At 42.5% G+C, this 21,952-nt stretch overlaps 1 protein-coding gene across 4 annotated transcripts; it reads left to right on the top strand.

Moving 5' to 3' along the window:
- Window positions 1-1,487: 1,487 nt before the first annotated feature.
- Window positions 1,488-21,934, top strand: LOC139459506 (putative protein-lysine deacylase ABHD14B). Of its 4 annotated transcripts, XR_011652692.1 has the most exons (6): window positions 1,972-2,046; window positions 8,790-9,094; window positions 12,964-13,129; window positions 17,050-17,285; window positions 19,692-20,057; window positions 20,096-21,934. XR_011652692.1 is itself a non-coding variant. In XM_071240997.1 (5 exons), the coding sequence occupies exons 2-5, from the start codon at window positions 8,822-8,824 to the stop codon at window positions 19,881-19,883; spliced, it is 867 nt and encodes a 288-aa protein (XP_071097098.1). In that variant the 5' UTR covers window positions 1,488-1,533; window positions 8,790-8,821; the 3' UTR covers window positions 19,884-21,934. The 4 variants fall into 4 exon arrangements, 3 of the variants coding, with proteins under 3 accessions (XP_071097098.1, XP_071097097.1, XP_071097099.1); XM_071240997.1 differs by lacking the exon at window positions 1,972-2,046 and adding an exon at window positions 1,488-1,533 and having other exon boundaries at window positions 19,692-21,934; XM_071240996.1 differs by having other exon boundaries at window positions 19,692-21,934.
- The last annotated feature ends 18 nt before the right edge of the window (window positions 21,935-21,952 follow it).

Here is a 21,952-nt window from a genome sequence, read left to right on the forward strand (position 1 = left end):
TCTTGCATATGTGATGTTAACTTAGGTTATAAAAGTTTTAACAACTTCGAAACCGAGTTGTACAGACCATTGCTGTATAGAGAGAGCATCTATCTAAGAAAAGACGACCTCCGTATAAAGGAAACACGAGTGTGACCCCATCTCGCCCCCTATACGTCACGGCGACCTTCCGTAACTGACACACAGCGTGTGTACACCCTGGACTTACTACTATTATGAAATCTATGTAATATAGTACTCATTTAACTAGTATATCGTGCTTTAATCTGTTATACGTGAGTGTATTTTGTGTGTCTGGGATGTTGTCTCGAGATTAGATTTTTTATTTTTTCAGCTATAGCAACAAAACCAGATTTTTTATATTTTAAATTTATTAGCCTGAATTTGTTTTAAAGAAATACACTTTGCAACAATGTAATTTTGGTGGCAGGCAATTTCTTTCTTTTTTTCTCAACAGTCTGAAGCATAATTATTTTTTTTCAAAATAATTCGGGGACAATATATTTTTGGATAAAATCCCAGCCTCTCTGGTCGGTCCCACAGAAGTTGGAAGGACATGAATATGTCACCTTTTCTGAATAACAACAACTTTAATTTCATTCACGGTGACGCCGACATCTATATATATATGTGTGTGTGTGTCACTGCTTGTACTAGTCCGGACTCATGCAAATTTTATAGTGTTATAGCCCACTGACAAACCATGCCACAGTTTAACATGAATACCCCATTCAGATACAGTATACCGACTCCGAGCCGACCAGTCCTTCTTTTAGCTTCTTAATGCTGAGCGTCAGGCAGGGTAACAGGTACAATCTTTTAACGCCTTTTGGTGCGGCGCGGCCTTGGAGGCGAAGATCTTAAGCAGTTAACCACTGATTATCTGATCGATACACATTTCCATACCACCGTGATATATATTTAGATTATATAAATTCAGCATTGTCCGTGTGCCCTTATACAAACGCTTATAGTCTATAAATATATAATTTTGATAGAAACGAACATCGCCATTAAAATTGAAAAAGAGGCCCAGTAAGATGGGAAATTCAGACCTAAATCTGAAAAAAGTATCACCGTAAGGGCTTGGCGCAAGGGGGAAAAATATGGTTCTTGGACTGTGTGACGAACTAATTTGTCCTCGATGACCATAACCGAAGCGCTGCAAAGATCCAGCGGATCCGAACGATAAGATTCGGATCGGATATGTTTTTCCTCAGGATATGTGCGCAATTTCCCAGTGCAAGTATTTGCCTATTCAAATCGACGAGATTGTCTATTATATGAAAGCCGCGCGCAATTCTGTACATTTTGCAAGAACACCGTGTATCTATATTTACGTATTTGCGGATGTAATCGCTGTTTAAGTAATGACTTAAGTAATAAATTCTGGGACTAATATTTATGGCTACATAGATTCAGATTTGTGTGTGATTGAGTGTGCGTGTGCGTGGGCGTGCGTGCGTGCGTGCGTGTGACGCTCTGAGCCAGTCGGCACAGACATAGTAGACGACTCTCTCTCCTGTCCAACAAGTGTGTCAAACATGTCTCGAACGTCTCTCATGATATGATAAGTATTTATAAAACAACACTAATCACTATGGATATCCCTGTGTTGTTGGTTTTCGGACGCTTAAGAAACAGTCGTAGTTTTCTCTCCAACCACACGAACAACTGTAAAACATCTAATTCGCTCAGGAGGGACAACTTCCTCTTGAAAACAAGCCATCATCTGAGTCCCATCGTGTTATATTCCGATAGATCTTCTTGCAGGTGACGGAGAATGGGCCGTCTTGCAGCATTCGTCAACACTCACACCTTCTCGAAACACACATTCGTCTTGTCCCGAAATGTAACGAATGGGGGAACGGTAAGCTTCGTGATTACTCGCGTATCTCCGTACATTTTTACGATTCCATGCGAATAGTGTCGAAATCAAAACCCGGAAGTCTTGTGTGACCCGGAAGTAAAGGATCTTTGTTGACATGTTTGTTGACATGTGGCAGTTTTCGATCTACGGACGTCTTTCACAACATTGACAACAAGGTGTGCATATAGGTTTTCATGTGTTTATAGCTTGAACCACACAGGTTTACTGAGTACATTCAAATACGTGTATCATATACAATATGATACACTAAAACTACAGTGGTAATTTGAACAATACAACGAGCTACATATGTACGCAATGCAGCAGCTACTGTCATCTGTCAGTGACACAATGCAATACTGGGAGCCAAATATTGCTATACCGAAGGATTTAGGTAAATGAAGCCACTTGTTCCATTCAAGGGTCCATGAGAGCAGGATAGAGTAAGGGGAAAACTACCTCAGCTGTTCACCCTAGCTAACAACTATAATCCTAAGGATAACAATAAATATGTATGATGTGTGAGTGAACATGTATCATGTATATGTCATATTTCTTGAGATCCAGTTTTTATGTTGCTATTGGCAATGTATGAATAAATGAATTGTCTATATTACCTCCAGCAACATCGGAGAGTCGCATAAACAGTGATAAACATTCAAACATACATTGTATAAGTAGATAGATGAACATCACAATTGCTCAAAAGATCATGTAGTGCCAGTCATTAATAACCTAAACATGCGATGTTCTCACTAAACATCCCAAACTGTTCAAATGTAGCTGTTTTTTCCAAGTAAACATGGTAAACATCACATCACATATTCAGACTAAGTTATATACTGTTTTCTCAGTGACCATCACAATTTATTCTATTCAAACATCACTATCTTAATTATTATTTGATGGTCCCTCCCACATATGATTCAAACAAACATCCTGTTGATTTTATTTGGCTTAACGAACCACTAAGGCACTGGTTCCACTCGTTCAATGACATTACTTAAAGGGAAACAACACTCCAACTTTCAATTGCCTACCATTTCAATTCACTGGCGTAATCACCAGAAGTCAAACTGGGCTTCTGACCAGCGAGGGGCTGACTGGAAAACTCATTTACAGCGAGGGAAATCCCCTTGAATCCTCGCATTTGAGTGGATGATGCTTATTTTAACCTTTCACCTTGCAAATTCATCTGCGTGTGTAAATGTGTATGTACAATTATGTAGTTTGGTATACAGAAAATATGTGTACGTATTATTTTTGTAACAATTAATGAAATTTAGTTCATATACTCAGCACCAACAACCCTTATTTTTCAGGCAAATTGCATATAATACATTGATTGATTAATCACTGTTAATTAGTGGATTTGTCAAAAGTAAGTGTTTTATACGTAGGTTTGCTAAAGCAGACGGAATACACCCATATATGGGCGTGAAGTGCCATCATACTTTGTTCAATGCGTTAGCCGATAATACATTGATTGATTGCCCATTGTGATCTAACTCCGTGGATTTAAAAAAAAATGTGGACATCATGAACAAAGTTGTCACGTGTGCCATCTCAGCTTGACACCTATGTGAAAATTGTTCCATACATAGAACCTACCCGGCAATAGCAGTCAGTTGTTCCAAAGTGCTAGGCTTATGGTTATTATCATTTTAAATATATAAAGTAAAAGCTGCAACCAAAAAAGCTCAATGTAGGATATTTTATATCTGATAAAATAATAGTTCCAGATACTATTCATCATGTTCATCCGATCATTGCATCAAAAGTCTTTAAAGTTTGAATCCCCGAAGAAAAGGCTGATCCATATTTCAATACCTTCAAAGTTGGGAGTGTTGTTTCCCTTCAACTAACAAGGCTCACTCAAGGGTATATTATCTATTAACCTAGCTGATATGAATCTGCAAAATGAAAAAGAATATAAATTCTGTAGGTAAATTATACTAAATTATTGTCATAAACACATAGATAAAAGCATCCTGATTTATCTCCCTTTGATGAGGATGCTGTTGGTGCCCAGTGTGTGCTAAAAATGTACAATTTCACATGAGTAGCATCTATCATGTCTTGCAAAATAAGAGAAACCATAAAAGCATATTATGTACTGTCTTGTTTCAGCAACTTGTGTTATTGTTTACATATTATTCTGTTTGTTGGTATTGTTGTATTGTTCTGTTTGTTGTTTAACACCGTACTCAGCAATATTCCAGCTACATGACAGCGGTCTGTAGATAATCAAGTCTGGAACAGACAATCCAGTGATTGATATCATGAGCATCTGTCCACACAATTAGGATACGATGACATGCATCAACCAAGTCAGCGAGCCTGTCCACCCGATCCCGTTAGTCACCTCTTACGACAAGCATAGTCACCTTTTACAGGAAGCATGGGCTGCTGAAGACCCATTCTACCCCGGATCTTCATGGGCCCGTGTCGTGTAGTGAAAAAATAACCAAGGGAGACCACTCTCAGGTTATTTTGACTTCATAAACATGGTATTCAAATGGCCACCCAATCAGGCCACTGGTGTAGTCAGTGTATTGATGCAGTGTATGCAGGCAAGTGCATAAATATGCACCACAAACATGGACCTCTCTACCACCACCAAAATGCATTCTTACTTTTGCTGCTGGTTACCATGGTGACTAAATTTATTTGGTTAAAATAGGCCTACATCCCTGTAGCACAATACACTTAGACCAATCTCATAAAAATCAGATCTCAGTTGTCACTGCCAAGTTGAACCTTAGTTTGTATTATTAACGATTTTATATTAGATTTTGGTCCTAGGTATGCAGCAGTATTGCAACGATGATCGTTGCCATATGGTGTTTAATATCGATTTAAATATTGATCCAGTGAGGGAGTATACTGTGTGTTGTCAAGCCAGCTGGCATAAAGGATCAGGCGTGGTGTGTCATCAGCACAAACATATTTTACTAAACATATTTTTCCTAAACTTCTGCAGACAGGCTTGCAGTGTTGACGTGGTAAGTGAGCTCAATTTGCTTCAGGTCATTAAAAAGGAATTTTAGTTAAGTGACTTCATTAAGTCAGATAACTAAGCGTAATGGTTCTATCGGGGGTCTTTCATATATCCCAGGTCCCTCAGACAGAGTGCTGTAGCACTGTGTGTGAAGGAGAGAGATTCTCGCTAATATACTACTGTCAGAAACAGTATAGGTTACACACAACCAAATGTTTTCCTATCGACTTCTATAGAAACATTATATTTTTTTTTAAATAATTAAGCATTCAACAGCTGTTACCTGTACGTTTGTGCACAGTTTGGCCTTAGAGCAGCAATAAAAACAAAAAAAATGACTAGCTTAGCCAGCTCCTTTTCCGAGTACAGGAAGATAAACACACCACCCCCATTTCGGCACCAAATGTCACCTACTTGAAAATATCTGTGGTCACATCCAGCATAAGTCATCATGTTGAAAAAAACTACTAAATATAGAAAAACATGATCAGTTTTAATAACTGGATGGATGTACATTTTAAAGACATACAAATCTTACGCAATATCATCCAATCACAGCCTGCAGATATCTCTCGATCTACACTGACGCTCCCTACGAAAACGGCACTATCCTAACTGGTTCTGATTTGGTGTAGTAAAACCTGTAGTAGCATAGCAGTGTTCGGAGTCAAGAGCTTCCCGATGTAGTGGTCGATAGCTTGAACAACAAGCCATGTAATGTCAGCGGGAACACAACACCGACCATCCAATCCCCATTTTCAGCTTCTGATCTGAGTGCTGGTTCACTGAATATACCACTTCGATTGCTCAAGTAATTCAACATGCTTGTACTTCTGGGCTTTAGAGAGTGCAAAACTTTATGCAAAACACTTTGGATATACAATCACTGTGTGCACATAACACCATAGCTGTAGAGAGAACAAAGCCTATCTGTTGCTGTGTGTATATACACTCAGTAGTATAACTGTATGGAAAATACTATGGCTCTACGTTCACTGTACATACACTCTGTACTATAACTGTATGTTAAACACTATGGCTCTACCTTCACTGTACAGAACACTGACTGTACTATAACTGTATGTAAAATACTATGGCTCTACTATCAGTGTACTGATCACTATGGTTCTACCATCAGTGTACAGAGCACTATGGCTCTACTATCAGTGTACAGAGCACTGTGGCTCTACTATCAGTGTACAGAGCACTGTGGCTCTACTATCAGTGTACAGAGCACTGTGGCTCTGCTATTAGTGTACAGAGCACTGTGGCTCTACTATCAGTGTACAGAGCACTGTGTCTCTACTATCAGTGTACAGAGCACTGTGGCTCTACTATCAGTGTACAGAGCACTATGGCTCTACCATCAGTGTACAGAGCACTATGGCTCTACCATCAGTGTACAGAGCACTATGGCTCTACTATCAGTGTACAGAGCACAGTGGCTCTACTATTAGTGTACAGAGCACAGTGGCTCTACTATTAGTGTACAGAACACTGTGGCTCTATTATCAGTGTACAGAGCACTGTGGCTCTATTATCAGTGTACAGAACACTGTGGCTCTACTATCAGTGTACAGAACACTATGGCTCTACTATCAGTGTACAGAGCACAGTGGCTCTACTATCAGTGTACAGAGCACTATGGCTCTACTATCCGTTTACAGAGTACTATGGCTCTACTATCAGTGTACAGAGCACTATGGCTCTACTATCCGTTTACAGAGTACTATGGCTCTACTATTAGTGTACAGAGCACTGTGGCTCTGCTATTAGTGTACAGAGCACTGTGGCTCTACTATCAGTGTACAGAGTACTATGGCTCTACTATCAGTGTACAGAGCACTATGGCTCTACTATTAGTGTACCGAGCACTATGGCTCTACTATCAGTGTACAGAGCACTGTGGCTCTACTATTAGTGTACAGAGCACTGTGGCTCTACTATTAGTGTACCGAGCACCTGAGCACTGTGCCTCTACTATCCTTTTACAGAGCACTGTGGCGCTACTATCAGTGTACAGAGTACTATGGCTCTACTATTAGTGTACCGAGCACTATGGCTCTATTATCAGTGTACAGAGCACTGTAGCCCTACTATTAGTGTACAGAGCACTATGGCTCTACTATTAGTGTACCGAGCACCTGAGCACTATGGCTCTACTATCAGTGTACAGAGCACTGTGGCTCTACTATTAGTGTACCGGGCACCTGAGCACTGTGCCTCTACTATCCTTTTACAGAGCACTTTGGCGCTACTATCAGTGTACAGAGCACTATGGCTCTACTATCAGTGTACAGAGTACTATGGCTCTACTATTAGTGTACAGAGTACAATGGCTCTACTATCTGTGTACAGAGCACTGTGGCTCTACTATTAGTGTACAGAGCACTATGGCTCTACTATCCTTTTACAGAGCACTGTGGCGCTACTATCAGTGTACAGAGTACTGTGGCTATATTATCAGTGTACAGAGTACAATGGCTCTATTATCAGTGTACAGAGCACTATGGCTCTACTATCAGTGTACAGAGCACTATGGCTCTACTATCAGTGTACAGAGCACTATGGCTCTACTATCAGTGTACAGAGCACTGTGGCTCTACTATCAGTGTACAGAGCACTATGGCTCTACCATCAGTGTACAGAGCACTATGGCTCTACTATCAGTGTACAGAGCACTGTGGCTCTACCATCAGTGTACAGAGCACTATGGCTCTACTATCAGTGTACAGAGCACTATGGCTCTACTATCAGTGTACAGAGCACTGTGGCTCTACTATCAGTGTACAGAGCACTATGGCTCTACCATCAGTGTACAGAGCACTATGGCTCTACTATCAGTGTACAGAGCACTATGGCTCTACTATCAGTGTACAGAGCACTATGGCTCTACTATCAGTGTACAGAGCACTGTGGCTCTACTATCAGTGTACAGAGCACTGTGGCTCTACTATCAGTGTACAGAGCACTATGGCTCTACTATCAATGTACAGAGCACTATGGCTCTACTATTAGTGTACAGAGTACAATGGCTCTACTATCAGTGTACAGAGCACTATGGCTCTATTATCAGTGTACAGAGCACTGTGGCTCTACTATTAGTGTACAGAGTACTGTGGCTCTACTGTTAGTGTACCGAGCACCTGAGCACTATGGCTCTACTATCAGTGTACAGAGCACTATGGCTCTACTATCAGTGTACAGAGTACAATGGCTCTACTATTAGTGTACCGAGCACCTGAGCACTATGGCTCTATTATCAGTGTACAGAGCACTGTGGCTCTACTATTAGTGTACCGAGCACCTGAGCACTATGGCTCTATTATCAGTGTACAGAGCACTGTGGCTGTACTATTAGTGTACAGAGCACTATGGCTCTACTATTAGTGTACCGAGCACCTGAGCACTATGGCTCTACTATCAGTGTACAGAGCACTGTGGCTCTACTATTAGTGTACAGAGCACTATGGCTCTATTATCAGTGTACAGAGCACTGTGGCTCTACTATCCGTTTACAGAGCACTGTGGCTCTACTATTAGTGTACCGAGCACCTGAGCACTGTGCCTCTACTATTCTTTTACAGAGCACTGTGGGGCTACTATCAGTGTACAGAGCACTATGGCTCTACTATCAGTGTACAGAGTACTGTGGCTCTACTATTAGTGTACAGAGCACTGTGGCTCTACTATTAGTGTACCGAGCACCTGAGCACTGTGCCTCTACTATCCTTTTACAGAGCACTGTGGCGCTACTATCAGTGTACAGAGCACTATGGCTCTACTATCAGTGTACAGAGCACTGTGGCTCTACTATTAGTGTGTACATAAAACTATGGTTCACTATCAATGTGTAGAGAGAACTCTATAGCCCATGTGTGTCTGCATTTAATCACAGTATGTTAATGTCCTTTCTAGGTTAATGCACTGACTGTGTCGCCAGTTGCACTATGAGCCCTAGTGGGATCCAGGTGAACAAGCTCTGCATCGTGCTAATCGCAGGAGTGTTTGCGGGCGTGCTGGTTATCTACCGCTTGTGGCCTGGAGACTCCAGTAAGGGGGACACTGAGCCAGTAGAAGAACAGAAGATGGCAGCGGGGAAGGAGGAGTCGAAGGCGGCGTCCTGGTACACCGAGTTTGTGGACATCCCAGCAGACCTCCTCAGTGGTGGTGGTGATGACCAAGTGAAGGAGGTCGTAGTCCAGGTCACGTTGAATGGCAAGGTGAGGATGACATTTAGTTTATCTAGCTTCCCCAGGTCAGGCCAGCTGAGATTAATGTTAGTGTATGTTGTCCCTGTAGGAGTGAGTGCTTCAGGGGAAAGAAGGGGGACTATATTTCATGTACATTGATTTTCTTTTTAACATGTTCAAACCTACATTAAAAGCTATTTCTCTGTTTAATGTGTTTCAACTTTGTCTCAGAGTATGTCCCAAGTACTCCATGGATCCAAGGCTGTTGGACCGCCTCAGTGTTCTAGTGGTAGAGCGTCTGCCAGAGCTGAAGGTCAGGGGTTCGATCCCTGGCCACATTGTACCAAAAGACGTTAAAAGATGGTACTTACTGTTAACCCTGCCTGGCACTTGGCATTAAGGGGTTTTCGCTCAGCTTGGAGTCAATATACTGTGTCTGAGTGGGTGTTCATGTTAAACTGTCATTTGGTATCACGGTGGGATAGCACTATAAAATCGGCATTAGTCCGGACTAGTACAAGCAGTCATGCTGTCATGCAGGCAGGCAGGCATGCATGCAATATAAGTGCAAAAATCTTTAATGGGACCTTTAACCCCATTTTACCTCCCCCCATGGCAGACTGCTTGGTTTAACCTCATTGGACAGGCAGCTTGTAGGGGATGAACAGACACTATCGAGAGTCTGTGTATATAGAAGTAAAATGTAAACATGACAAGGAGTATTATTGACAACAACTTCTGGATTGTACAACCACATTTCAGGGCTACTGTGTTGTTTTGACAAGAGTGGGCACATCCCCGGTGGCTGGATGGTGAGCCCATCAAAGCCAACACTAATAGGCAAGGCTGAAAACAGCTCACTACACACCACTTACGTATAAATATTTCTGGTATATGATCTGTTTAAGCTTTTAAGGTTATTGATAACAGTTTATTACATTTAAATGATCCCTCATCAGTGTCGTAATTCCTTCAAGAATTTCACCACTGCACTGTCAGTAGGCTGTATTAGTGATTATTGAGTTTATTCAGTATTCTTAGGACTTGTCCCAGCCCTGCTGCAAATGACTTCATCACTATGTACGGGTCACATTTAGTTAGGCTGTGAATGTATTTCTAATTGCATATTATCTTTTTTTCCAATTTGTTCCACATTAACACTGTACGGGAACATCATTCCTAAACACACCCAAATATTGGTTTCTGTCAACCAGAACTTTTCATTACGGGGTACATTTTTACTGCAACCTCATGTATTTAATCTTGAACTTTTTACTGGGTCAGAACTAGATTACAAATGGACTGCATGGGGGCCCTATCAAACTATAGTAGCTGACACACAGCAGCTGACACTCATATACATGTATAATATTACTTCATAGGCATGAAATACACACACAGACATGTGAAACTGACAATATGCATATGACAATGTCTTGGAAAATGATACAGTCGTAATACAAATGAACAAAACTGAAAAGAAAACATAGAATAAGGTGAGAAGGAAGGCATGAAAGAAGTCCCGACAGCTGAAGTCAGAAGTATTGCTGCATGAGAATTCCATGAAATGGCTGTGTTTGTTTGTTTGTTTGTTTGTTTGTTGTTTAACGCTGCACTCAGCAATATTCCAGCTATATGGCAAGGGTCTGTAAATAATCGAGTCTGGACCAGACAATCCAGTGATTGATATCATGAGCATCGCCATGCAATTGCATGAACCAAGTCAGTGAGCCTGACCACCCTGTCCCATAAGTCGCCTCTTACGACAAGCATAGTCGCCTTTTACGGCAAGCAAGGGTTGCTGAAGACCTATTCTCCTCTGGATCTTCACAGGTCCATGCAATAGGGGTACGATGACATGCATCAACCGAGTCAGCGAGCCTGACCACCCGATCCTGTTAGTCGCCTCTTATGACAAGCGTAGACGCCTTTTACGGCAAGCATGGGTTGCTGAAGACCTATTCTACCCCGTATCTTCACGGGTCTAACGTCAAGGAGACAAGTAGATTAAATAAAAGAGTAGTCATCAGTAGATACTATGAATATTTTCAAAGATTTTGATATACTGAATTTTGTCGAATTTTGTCTTTACCATGGTAACAGAGATATATTAAAAGACATTTTTAAAAGAATTTGGTTTTTTTCAATATTATAATGGAAAAATGTTCATGCTGAAAATTCATGTATCATTCCTCTCTTTTCTCACACACAAACACAAACACAAAAACACACCATTTTCAATATAGCCCCTTAAAAAATCCCTCTTGTAGGCACTTGACAGTATCACAAGACAGTTTTACAGATGGGTATGAAAGTGACTGTATATCCAGACACATTTCAGTGTGACAGGAACCAAAGCTTGACGCGATATGCACCTCCAAAGGAACAATGTTGGTAGTAAAAGTTCCGCCGGAACACATGGAACCAAATCTTATTTAAGTATTGTTCTACCAATCACTGAGCTTCACTGCACTAGTCATGCTAGAAGTTCTTAATAAAAGTGTCTGCATATTGAGGTCACTTTGACCATGCTGTACCGGTCTGTCCTACTTTAGGGACAGGACGTCAACCGTTCTGAAGTTTGTTTGTAAACATTAGCCGATAACCCCCAATCTTACTCGGCTCTTCTCGCCTTATTCTGTGACAGAATGTTCTGCTCCAGTGACCACACCATGGGCATAGTCTTTTCAAGTGACTTTTCTCTTGTTTGTCAACAAACATACTTATTCTGAAATATGAAGACAGGCCTAATGCAAGCCTTTCGGTGCCCTTTTCGTATTGTTTTGCAAAATTATCAAGACATACCACTTCAACAGTGACAGTGAGGTGCATGACAATATAAGAAGGAGAATATATGGATGTCAACTTCTTAATTACTTCTATAATAAAGAAGTAGATATTAATATATTCTCTTCCTTATGTATATCACTTCTAAATGCCTTTCAAAGACCCCATGACAATATAGCTTTACATATCAAAGTGACCATATCGCTAGCTCTCTGAAGGGCTTCAATGACAACTCATTATAAATTTGGAAATTCTTTCAAAATGAAACAGATGAAAAACACATGAATGGACTGTGTAGGATGTGACATTTCACTTGAATTGGCCTGTAATGATACAAATCACTAAGGCCAGTTTACTCTGCGCAGCACCTGCCTTGTCACTACACTGTGCAGACTACTGTTGTCACACTCAGAATAACACACAGAACGGTCGATGTACTGTCCCTGTGAAGCTGGAGGACACTGGCAGCCCGGTGATGCAACGCCTAGGGATCCTGATATGTTATTATAAAGCTTTTGTTTATTCATGTCAGGTTGTAGTTATTTTGTAACAGTAGTTATATTTCATTTGTACAAGATGGCCTGTCTCTTCATGACCAGGCATAGGCCATACTGGAGTTTAGTTTTCAGTCCCACACAATTTCTGCGATTTTGCTATTGCAGAAAAATTTGCAGAAAATGTAACTAAGTGCTAATAAGGGAAATAGTTGTTTTTACCACAGAATTTTGTAATTTTAGCTGCACACTTTTGGCAAGCTTTGTATACATATCATGCATGTGCTCAACTGTTGACATTTTTTTAGATTTCTATTGTTTTTTAGTTTCCATATCTACAGGCTGGACTAAGGCACAAATTAGGGTTGGGTTGTATTCTGGAGAGTAACTCATAAATGTTTAATGTTTCTTTGTGAGACTTTGTATGCATAACTGAAGTCTTTGGGTGAATATTTTATGTCTTGGGTTTTTGTACAAATGAGGGTAGGAATTGTTTCAGATCCTCTACTTCACGAGGCTTGGTGGAACAGGAATTTAATAATTTAGCTTCTTCATTAACAATTATGATGGTTTGTGAAGTCTTCATGTGTTATTGTGTACAGTTACCCTTGATTTCAGTCACTGAAAATATTCACAAGGCAAGCAAACCCCAAAGGAAGTGAAACACATCTTGATGTTCTGTTTCTTCATGGACAAGCCTTCACTTCCAAAAACTGGTTGGATATTGGCACCCTCAACCTGGTGGCGAGATGTGGCCATCGAGCAGTGGCTGTCGACTTACCAGGTAGGCAGGAGGCAGGAGTGATGCAGGGGAGGTCAGTGGTTGTAGAGTGATGGTAGGTAGGAGGAAACAGTGATACAGGGGAGGTCAGTGGTTTTAGGCTGATGGTAGGTAGGAGGAAACAGTGATATAGGGGAGGTCAGTGGTTTTAGGCTGATGGTAGGTAGGAGGAAACAGTGATATAGGGGAGGTCAGTGGTTGTAGACTGATGGTAGGTAGGAGGAAACAGTGATATAGGGGAGGTCAGTGGTTGTAGACTGATGGTAGGTAGGAGGAAACAGTGATACAGGGGAGGTCAGTGGCTGTAGGCTGATGGTAGGTAGGAGGAAACAGTGATACAGGGGAGGTCAGTGGTTGTAGGCTGATGGTAGGTAGGAGGAAACAGTGATATAGGGGAGGTCAGTGGCTGTAGACTGATGGTAGGTAGGAGGAAACAGTGATACAGGGGAGGTCAGTGGTTGTAGACTGATGGTAGGTAGGAGGAAACAGTGATACAGGGGAGGTCAGTGGTTTTAGGCTGATGGTAGGTAGGAGGAAACAGTGATATAGGGGAGGTCAGTGGTTGTAGACTGATGGTAGGTAGGAGGAAACAGTGATACAGGGGAGGTCAGTGGCTGTAGGCTGATGGTAGGTAGGAGGAAACAGTGATACAGGGGAGGTCAGTGGCTGTAGGCTGATGGTAGGCAGGAGGCAGCAGTGGTACAGGGGAGGTCAGTGGTTTTAGGCTGATGGTAGGTAGGAGGAAACAGTGATACAGGGGAGGTCAGTGGCTGTAGGCTGATGGTAGGTAGGAGGAAACAGTGATACAGGGGAGGTCAGTGGTTGTAGAGTGATGGTAGGTAGGAGGAATCAGTGATACAGGGGAGGTCAGTGGCTGTAGACTGATGGTAGACAGGAGGAATCAGTGATACAGGGGAGGTCAGTGGTTGTAGAGTGATGGTAGACAGGAGGAATCAGTGATACAGGGGAGGTCAGTGGTTGTAGACTGATGGTAGACAGGAGGAACAGTGATACAGGGGAGGTCAGTGGCTGTAGGCTGATGGTAGGTAGGAGGAAACAGTGATACAGGGGAGGTCAGTGGTTGTAGAGTGATGGTAGGTAGGAGGAAACAGTGATACAGGGGAGGTCAGTGGCTGTAGGCTGATGGTAGGCAGGAGGCAGCAGTGGTACAGGGGAGGTCAGTGGTTGTAGAGTGATGGTAGACAGGAGGAACAGTGATACAGGGGAGGTCAGTGGCTGTAGAGTGATGATAGGCAGGAGGCAGCAGTGGTACAGGGGAGGTCAGTGGCTGTAGAGTGATGGTAGACAGGAGGAACAGTGATACAGGGGAGGTCAGTGGTTGTAGGCTGATGGTAGGTAGGAGGAAACAGTGATACAGGGGAGGTCAGTTGCTGTAGGCTGATGGTAGGTAGGAGGCAGCAGTGGTACAGGGGAGTCAGTGGTTGTAGAGTGATGGTAGGCAGGAGGCAGCAGTGGTACAGGGGAGGTCAGTGGCTGTAGAGTGATGGTAGGTAGGAGGAAACAGTGATATAGGGGAGGTCAGTGGCTGTAGACTGATGGTAGGTAGGAGGAAACAGTGATACAGGGGAGGTCAGTGGTTTTAGGCTGATGGTAGACAGGAGGAACAGTGGTACAGGGGAGGTCAGTGGTTTTAGGCTGATGGTAGGTAGGAGGAAACAGTGATACAGGGGAGGTCAGTGGTTGTAGACTGATGGTAGGTAGGAGGAAACAGTGATATAGGGGAGGTCAGTGGTTTTAGGCTGATGGTAGGTAGGAGGAAACAGTGATACAGGGGAGGTCAGTGGTTTTAGGCTGATGGTAGGTAGGAGGAAACAGTGATATAGGGGAGGTCAGTGGTTGTAGACTGATGGTAGGTAGGAGGAAACAGTGATATAGGGGAGGTCAGTGGTTGTAGACTGATGGTAGGTAGGAGGAAACAGTGATATAGGGGAGGTCAGTGGTTGTAGACTGATGGTAGGTAGGAGGAAACAGTGATACAGGGGAGGTCAGTGGCTGTAGGCTGATGGTAGGTAGGAGGAAACAGTGATACAGGGGAGGTCAGTGGTTGTAGGCTGATGGTAGACAGGAGGAACAGTGATACAGGGGAGGTCAGTGGCTGTAGAGTGATGATAGGCAGGAGGCAGCAGTGGTACAGGGGAGGTCAGTGGCTGTAGAGTGATGGTAGACAGGAGGAACAGTGATACAGGGGAGGTCAGTGGTTGTAGGCTGATGGTAGGTAGGAGGAAACAGTGATACAGGGGAGGTCAGTTGCTGTAGGCTGATGGTAGGTAGGAGGCAGCAGTGGTACAGGGGAGTCAGTGGTTGTAGAGTGATGGTAGGCAGGAGGCAGCAGTGGTACAGGGGAGGTCAGTGGCTGTAGAGTGATGGTAGGTAGGAGGAAACAGTGATATAGGGGAGGTCAGTGGCTGTAGACTGATGGTAGGTAGGAGGAAACAGTGATACAGGGGAGGTCAGTGGTTTTAGGCTGATGGTAGACAGGAGGAACAGTGGTACAGGGGAGGTCAGTGGTTTTAGGCTGATGGTAGGTAGGAGGAAACAGTGATACAGGGGAGGTCAGTGGTTGTAGACTGATGGTAGGTAGGAGGAAACAGTGATATAGGGGAGGTCAGTGGTTTTAGGCTGATGGTAGGTAGGAGGAAACAGTGATACAGGGGAGGTCAGTGGTTTTAGGCTGATGGTAGGTAGGAGGAAACAGTGATATAGGGGAGGTCAGTGGTTGTAGACTGATGGTAGGTAGGAGGAAACAGTGATATAGGGGAGGTCAGTGGTTGTAGACTGATGGTAGGTAGGAGGAAACAGTGATATAGGGGAGGTCAGTGGTTGTAGACTGATGGTAGGTAGGAGGAAACAGTGATACAGGGGAGGTCAGTGGCTGTAGGCTGATGGTAGGTAGGAGGAAACAGTGATACAGGGGAGGTCAGTGGTTGTAGGCTGATGGTAGGTAGGAGGAAACAGTGATATAGGGGAGGTCAGTGGCTGTAGACTGATGGTAGGTAGGAGGAAACAGTGATACAGGGGAGGTCAGTGGTTGTAGACTGATGGTAGGTAGGAGGAAACAGTGATACAGGGGAGGTCAGTGGTTTTAGGCTGATGGTAGGTAGGAGGAACAGTGGTACAGGGGAGGTCAGTGGCTGTAGACTGATGGTAGGTAGGAGGAAACAGTGATACAGGGGAGGTCAGTGGCTGTAGACTGATGGTAGACAGGAGGAACAGTGATACAGGGGAGGTCAGTGGCTGTAGAGTGATGGTAGGCAGGAGGCAGCAGTGGTACAGAGGAGGTCAGTGGTTGTAGAGTGATGGTAGGTAGGAGGAAACAGTGATACAGGGGAGGTCAGTGGTTGTAGGCTGATGGTAGGTAGGAGGAAACAGTGATATAGGGGAGGTCAGTGGCTGTAGACTGATGGTAGGTAGGAGGAAACAGTGATACAGGGGAGGTCAGTGGTTGTAGACTGATGGTAGGTAGGAGGAAACAGTGATACAGGGGAGGTCAGTGGTTGTAGACTGATGGTAGGTAGGAGGAATCAGTGGTACAGGGGAGGTCAGTGGCTGTAGACTGATGGTAGGTAGGAGGAAACAGTGATACAGGGGAGGTCAGTGGCTGTAGAGTGATGGTAGACAGGAGGCAGCAGTGATACAGGGGAGGTCAGTGGCTGTAGAGTGATGGTAGGCAGGAGGCAGCAGTGATACAGGGGAGGTCAGTGGCTGTAGACTGATGGTAGGCAGGAGGCAGCAGTGGTACAGGGGAGGTCAGTGGCTGTAGACTTACCAGGTAGGCAAGAGTGTGTACAGTAATAAGTATTGTTAATGTGTGACCGCCTTTTCAGGGGATCCATGAGAGTGAGCATGTTTGAGTAAATTTACAAAAGTGAAAACTTTTTCCAGTTTCAAATGTTTCTTTGCAGGCTATGGAAAAACTACAGATGGCATTGATAGCCCCTCAAAAGGAGCTTTTATTGGTGCGTTGGTTGAAGCCTTGAAGATGACCCGTCCCGTGGTGGTCAGCCCCTCAATGAGTGGCAGCTTCTCCCTGCCATTTCTGTTTGACCAGCCGGAGACAGCTGAAGACAGGAGTCGTGGATACCTACCTGTTGCACCGGTGGCCACAAGTACATACACCCAGGTGTACAGTAAGAGCAAGGTCAGTGAAACCCATTGTCCTATAGCCAGGAAACCTTTCTGTGAATCCATATCGGTGCCTGCACATTTCACAGTCTCTCCTACATCACAAATAAGAAAGAAATTACACCCTTCAATTTTATATTATTTTTTTCAAATAAGGTTGATGGTATCATTTAACATTTTTATAAATATGACAGGAAAGTTAAATATTGGATTGATTTATATGTGAAGAAAGGCACCGTATTCATCTTCCTGACATCTCGCACTATGAGGAAACATTTACATAGAGGGGAATGTCTAATTACCTTGCTATTCCTTGAGAATTACAAAGACAGGACCCATTATTATTAAGGACTTGAGGGTTACAAGGATATTCCCCTCCTGAAAACACATCCCTACTTTCACACTTTGACAAAACATTCTCTTGTGGATAATCTACAAAAAGGAAACCAGAACTCTCTGTAGCCGGTTTGTTTGTTTCTTTATTGTTTAACGCTGCACTGAGCAATGTTCCAGCTATATAACGGTGGTCTGTAAATAATCGAGTCTCTACCAGACAATCCAGTGATCGATTCACACAATTGGGATGAATGACATGTATCAACCGAGTCAGCGAGCCTCACCACCCAACCCCTTTAGTCGCCTCTTACGACAAGCATAGTTGCCTTTTACGGCATGCATAGGTTGCTGAAGACCTATTCTACCCCGGATCCTGACGGGTTCTCTGTAGCCTGTGTATAACCTGTGTGAGTCCCCCCTGTGCTGATGCACTTGGAAAGCTCAGCACCAAGCTCAGCTGCTAGCTAGCTGATCTTTACAATACATGGTACAGGGTCCTCTACAGTTTCATGGGGTATTCACAAGTATCTTATCAGTTGCTTGCATGTTTTAAAAACTTGCTGATGGGAACTATATGAAATATAGAGCCCTGAACAAGGATTTATATCTTTATCCGATTTTTAGTTTTCTCGTCAAAAGTTTATCTAATTGCATTGATATGAGACTCATTCTCAAGACCTATTATTCTCTGGCATCAAGGTTTTGCATAAACATTCTCTTAGGTAATAGGATGTAACGCAATGTTATACAAATTATTTTCTTAGCTATGAAGGATTATATAAATGTTTTATAGTTAATTTCGCTCGTCACGCCGAAGACCCGGGTTCGATTCCCGACATGGGTACAATGTGTGAAGCCCATTTCTGGTGTCCCTTGCCGTGATATTGCTGGCATAGTGCTCAAAGCGGCGTTAACCCATACTCACTCACTCACTCACTCAATCTGTCACTATCGCCTAGGTCAACTATTACACATCCTCAAATCATACGATATAGGTTCGAGCCCCACTGGTGACATGTTTTCCGTTATAATTTGAAATAATTCACTTGAGTGTCAAAATAAATAATAGTAATTTAATTGAAATGCTGATTCCAGATAATGAATATGTTGACACCAAACTGTCCATTCCTGAAAAATAATGGCGCGTCCAAACACTTGAATGACGTCACAGATGTGTTTTAAAGTTACTCAGTATCACTTGTCCCTTTGAATGTTGGTGATAGGAAGTCTGAATTACTTATAATATTATGTTTTTTCTATGAATAGATTGAGTTGGTATAACTATCCTATTGTTTATTCACCAAAGATGTACTTTCAGCAAAAGCATTCTGAAGTAGTATGTTTTTTTACATTTGCCCGAGGCAAGGGTGTTAACTGACTATAAAATTCCAGTTTCCACCTTTGCTGAACTAGCTTGAAATTTCCAGACTTGATTGTAGTGCCACCAATGGCTTTTGCGAGTTATGTCCCTTCTATGTCCCTCCTATTGGTCAGATTCCACCTCTCGATCACCAACGAGGTCTTCACATTCAGAACTATCTTGTGGGCTGGAGGTTAACATAAAATTGTTGATACCAGTTTGAATATTTAAGCTAGAAGTAGCATGTTCAACACATATGTGACTGTTGAAATGCCAGCGTCCTCAATTCCTGTTTTAAAGGTTACATTTGTGGCCTTATGAAAAAATATGCCAACAGTATAGTGACCTAAACCGAAATGTCGCCTTTACAGTATATAAAGAAGCTGTTATCCATAAATTATCTCTACTTTGTCATGTGTCAACTCCTAAGTAATCCCAATCAAACAATTTTCTCCTCACTTTGTTTAAGAAGAGCAAACCCAAATCATTGAGCCTCTTACACTGTCCTAACCATCTACATAAATTTAAACCATGTGGACAAATGGAGTCCGACAGGCAGTGGTGCTCTACATGGTCCCGCTATGCAGTGTGGGTGATATGGTAGGAGGTATCGTATTACCTCATTTTGATGGTATCTCCACATTTTGCCTAGGACTATGTAGTACAGTGTGTTAGACCTAATGTCACATACAGCAGTTGTTTCAATATCATTCTGTCTGATTTCAGATTCCAACCATGATAGTTTATGGTGAAAAAGATGAATCTTTAGGAGCATCAAGCCTAAAAGACCTGATCAAACTTCCTAACAGCAAGCCGTTTGTCGTCCCCGATGCTGGGCACCCAGCCTACATCAACAACCCAACATTCTTCCACAGACTGCTGTACAATTTCCTAAAGATTATTGCTGCTCACAAGTGAACAATGTAATCAGGAGGGAATGGTCGTATGTTTTGTTAAAGTGTGAGTTGAATATATGAGACAGGGAGGGGACAAGACTCAGGCATAGATACAAGCATACTTACACAAGAATACATGCACAGGCATACTTCCAAGCATACATGCACAGGCATACTTCCAAGCATACATGCACAGGCATACTTCCAAGCATACTTCCAAGCATACATGCACAGGCATACTTCCAAGCATACATGAACAGGTATACATACATAGCAGACTTAACAGGCACAGCTGCACAGGCATACCTACATAGGCACATTTACGTAGGCATACCTGCACACACATTTACGTAGGCGTACTTGCACAGTCACATTTATGTAGGCATACCTGCACAGGCAAATTTACGTAGGCATACCTGCACAGGCACAATTATGTAGGCAAACCTGCACAGGCACATTTACGTCGGCAGATTTTCGTAGGCATACTTGCACAGGTACATTTACGTAGGCATACCTGCACAGGCACAATTATGTAGGCATACCTGCACAGGCACAATTATGTAGGTATACCTGCACAGGCACAATTATGTAGGCAAACCTGCACAGGCACATTTACATAGGCAGATTTGCATAGGCATACCTACACAGGTACATTTACGTAGGCACAACTGATTACCTGCACAGATCACTGTCTCTTGATGCTTTCAAGAAGAGATGGGGCTGGTTCTACTAGTTTGCTTGAACCAAATCCCTGTTTAGGGGAAATATGAGTTATTTGCACTTAGTTTTATTCAGAAGGTTAGCAAACATGGTAAGAGGTGGTAAGGTCGGATTATTTGTTGTTGATCATTTTGTGGTTGTTTACTGGGGAATATGAGTGTATGTTGGATTTCTTTCCTCTTTTTATCAATGAATCCAGTAGAAAGTTGTACAGCTTGTACTGAGAGGTGTTTTGGCCAGTCACGCTACTGGAAGCACAACATATTGGCTGGGCCTTGTGGAAAGAAATTCAATAATCAAATCCCAGACTTGTGTGCGTTCACAGGTTTACAATGTTTCTTCTGTTTTATTGAACATTTTAATCACCTTTAATTTATGTATTTGTCAGTTGATATTGTATTAAGAGTGACAAATAATGTTCCTATTTATTTTGGTATCTTCATTATGATTCAGATTCATAAATACTGTTATATATTTCATTTACTGTTTCGTAAATCCACATACATAACTGCTTGTAGTGTGAAAGATTGGCTTGTGTATGCTGTAGAGCCCTACACTGGACACAGTCAAGTCTGCTGCAGTAGCTCAAGTTTGAGACAAGGTGTTTATCTCCTCAGCTGTGTGATATGATGTATCTGCAGACAACAGTAACCATGGTAACATGATCATGTTCTTGTTTACCACATTGGGAGGTTTAACAATCACCTAACCTCTCTCTTCATGTAAGGATATTGTGTATTCTGGGCTTAATCTGGGCTTCATCATGGCAATGACATTGGAAATATTTTAGATTATTTTAGCTTACAAATTACATAAAACTCTGCTAAGCTAATTCTGTTTCCTATATTCAAGTTATGGCTTTGTATCCGGTTCTTCTCTTTCCTTGTTACCTCTGAGTTCTAGTGAATAGAATGTCTGCCTGGACAGCTGATAGTACAGGGTGTGATCCCCGGCAGCATCATAGATCTTTAAAGATGGTAGTTGTTGTTACCCTGCCTGGCGCTAGGCAATCGGTGGATAAAACAAGGATAGGTTAGCTCAGAGTCAGTATGCTGTGTTTGAGTGGGTTATCCATGTTAAAACATGTATGTACCTTGCTAAACAAGTGCAATGATGTTTAACCTAGTCCACCTCACATCTTTTCTTATTAGAGATGAACAACAGTTTCTAAGATACAGAACAGTTGAGGTGCAACTTTCTTGTTGACCTGCATTAAAGCAGTGTTTACACAGCAACCCGGGACATCTTGACCTGTGTTTGTGGTGTTCACAGTTAAATGTCTGATCAATCTGTAAAGGTCTATAGTGGATATTTTTACATTTATTATGAATTTTCGGTTATCAATAAATTTATATGATCATGTTGCCTTGT

Source organism: Haliotis cracherodii, unplaced genomic scaffold (genome assembly GCF_022045235.1).
Source record: "Haliotis cracherodii isolate W230 unplaced genomic scaffold, xgHalCrac1.p SCAF_13, whole genome shotgun sequence".
Taxonomy (NCBI): domain Eukaryota; kingdom Metazoa; phylum Mollusca; class Gastropoda; order Lepetellida; family Haliotidae; genus Haliotis; species Haliotis cracherodii.